This window comes from Limulus polyphemus, unplaced genomic scaffold, assembly GCF_000517525.1.
Source record: "Limulus polyphemus unplaced genomic scaffold, Limulus_polyphemus-2.1.2 Scaffold11943, whole genome shotgun sequence".
Classification (NCBI taxonomy): Eukaryota; Metazoa; Arthropoda; class Merostomata; order Xiphosura; family Limulidae; genus Limulus; species Limulus polyphemus.
In genome coordinates, this window is record NW_013677553.1 from 1 (window position 1) to 2,840 (window position 2,840).

The window sequence follows — 2,840 nt, forward strand, 5'->3', positions numbered from 1 at the left end:
AAAGTGGCATATTACAGTGTGCTTTGTTACAAACACATATATTATTAAAGTGGCATATTACAGTGTGTTTTGTTACAAACACGTATATTGTTAAAGTGACATATTACAGTGTGCTTTGTTACAAACACGTATATTGTTAAAGTGGCATATTACAGTGTGTTTTGTTACAAACACGTATATTGTTAAAGTGACATATTACAGTGTGTTTTGTTACAAACACGTATGTTGTTAAAGTGACATATTACAGTGTGCTTTGTTACAAACACGTATGTTGTTAAAGTGGCATACTACTGTGTGCTTTGTTACAAACACGTATATTGTTAAAGTGGTATATCACAGTGTGCTTTGTTACAAACACGTATGTTGTTAAAGTGGCATACTACTGTGTGCTTTGTTACAAACACGTATATTGTTAAAGTGACATATTACAGTGTACTTTGTTACAAACACGTATATTATTAAAGTGGCATATCAAATTGTATTTGATCTTCATGTACATTAGTGTAAGATGTTTTATACATTATTCCATTTGAAATCTAATAACGTACCGTTTCGTTTTGTTGTTTTTTAGGGTTGGGTGGACAACCTAAATGGTCCTTCAGGCTTTATAGTTGCGGTAAGCTTTCAAAGTTTGTATCCTAAACAATTAAAAATATAATGTTTTAGTTATTTATAATTTATCGATGGAAATATTGTCTGTTACTTTATGTTTATAAGGCCTCTCCTCAAATGTTAAGTTACTCCACGTTTATCTATAGCCCTTCTCCCAAATGTTCGTTACATTCCTTATCTGATCTTCTATTATAACCTTCTCCTTTTATAACCATCCTTTTTGTTCTATTATGTTGTGTTTAAAACTCTCCTACTTGGATCTCCTATTATTCTGGATTTATAACCCCGAGGTGGGCACAGCACCGGTAGCCCATCTCGTACCTTTGCGCTTAACAACAAACAAATTTCCTTTTGAATTCACTTTAGTTCAGTGATTGTATTCATGAATACGTACTTGTAATCATCTTCTGCGAATTAATTTTTGTCCTGCGTTTATAAAAAAAAATTCTTCTTCACTGCGTTTCTTTTATTTTTTTCATTCCGGCAACCTTATAATCAACTTTTTTTTTCCTTTATCCTCTCTTAAAACGTTTCGTACTTCATTTTTATTTCCTTCTTCTTAAAACCTTACCCCTTACTTTTATTTTGGTCTATGTTGATCTAATCGTTTCATAGCAGTCAGGTGCTTGAATCCCTTGTATTGGAATACTCTGGAACCCATCTAGTTTACATTATGTAGGAACATAAAATGTGGGGGATTAGAGCGTTATTGTGAAGTACAAAAATACCACAGACTTAAATTAACTAACGAAAATAAATACTTGCAGACTAGCAAAGGAATCCTGCGGACGATGATGGTCTATCCCGGTGTAGCTGCTGACGTCATTCCGGTGGACATAGTGGTCAACGTGATGATATGTGCTGCATGGCAACTAGAAATACAAAGGTCAGAATTAAAATTGTTCAACGTTTTGATACGTGTCTACCAACACATGCACACTCACCTGATTTGGTGAAGTCATGTCACAAAGGCCACACACCTGATTTGGTGAAGTCATGTCACAAAGGCCACACACCTGATTTGGTAAAGTCATGTCACAAAGACCACACACCTGATTTGGTAAAGTCATGTCACAAAGGCCTCACATCTGATTTGGTGAAATCATGTCACAAAGGCCCCCACACCTGATTTGGTGAAGTCATATCACAAAAGCCACACACCTGATTTGGTGAAGTCATATCAAAAAGGCCCCACACCTGATTTGGTGAAGTCATGTCACAAAGGCCCCCACACCTGATTTGGTGAAGTCATATCACAAAAGCCACACACCTGATTTGGTGAAGTCATATCAAAAAGGCCCCACACCTGATTTGGTGAAGTCATGTCACAAAGGCCCCCACACCTGATTTGGTGAAGTCATATCAAAAAGGCCCCACACTTGATTTGGTGAAGTCATATCAAAAAGGCCCCACACCTGATTTGGGGAAGTCATATCACAAAAGCCACACACCTGATTTGGTGAAGTCATATCAAAAAGGCCACACACCTGATTTGGTGAAGTCATATCAAAAAGGCCACACACCTGATTTGGTGAAGTCATATCAAAAAGGCTTAATGGATTATTTGGAAAATACTAACAACAGCTGTTGAATATAACAACTCCCAATATTTGTTATTTCATTGTGGCTACATTTCTTTCACCACATTGTAATATACCTTAAACACCAAATCTTACATATCAGATTATTTGTGGCTCAGCGGTGAACTTGAGAGCTTAAAACGCAAACAAATCAGGGTTTCATATCTGTGGTGGACACATCTCAGATGGCCCATTGTGTTGCTTTGCGTTTAAACAAAGATATTTTGAAAAAAAATATAGGTGTAACATTTAATATATTTAATCTTCTTTAGTGTTGCTGTTGTTTTGTTCGCGCAATGCTACTCAAAGACTTTCTTTAATGACGAATCTCAATCTGAGAATTAATATGACTTCTGGATATGAATATGACAGTTCCTTAGAGGGAAAATATTTACTTCGTGCGCATGACTTACTATCTCGTTCCCACGCGATAGTGAATTGCAGCTTAGCATCCTGTCACCGAACATGTTCACCCTTTCAGCCATGGGGGCGTTATAATGGTCAATCCACTAATCGTTGGTAAAGAGTAACCCATGAGTTGGAGGTGGGTGTCGTTGTCTATCGGCCTACCCTCTAATCTATCACTTCAAAATTAATCCCTGTCACACCAAACATGCTCGCCCTTTCAGCCGTGGGGGCGTTATAATG

The 2,840-nt window shown here is 37.1% G+C and overlaps 1 protein-coding gene across 1 annotated transcript in view; it reads left to right on the plus strand.

Moving 5' to 3' along the window:
• Positions 1-571: 571 nt before the first annotated feature.
• Positions 572-2,840, plus strand: part of LOC106476878 (fatty acyl-CoA reductase 1-like) — a gene marked incomplete at both ends in the record, with an annotated part of 7,202 nt that continues 4,933 nt past the window's right edge. Inside the window, 2 exons of the mRNA XM_013937495.1 lie at positions 572-616; positions 1,380-1,498. Of these exons, the coding sequence (XP_013792949.1) occupies positions 572-616; positions 1,380-1,498 (164 nt within the window). The remainder of the gene's footprint in view (positions 617-1,379; positions 1,499-2,840) is intronic.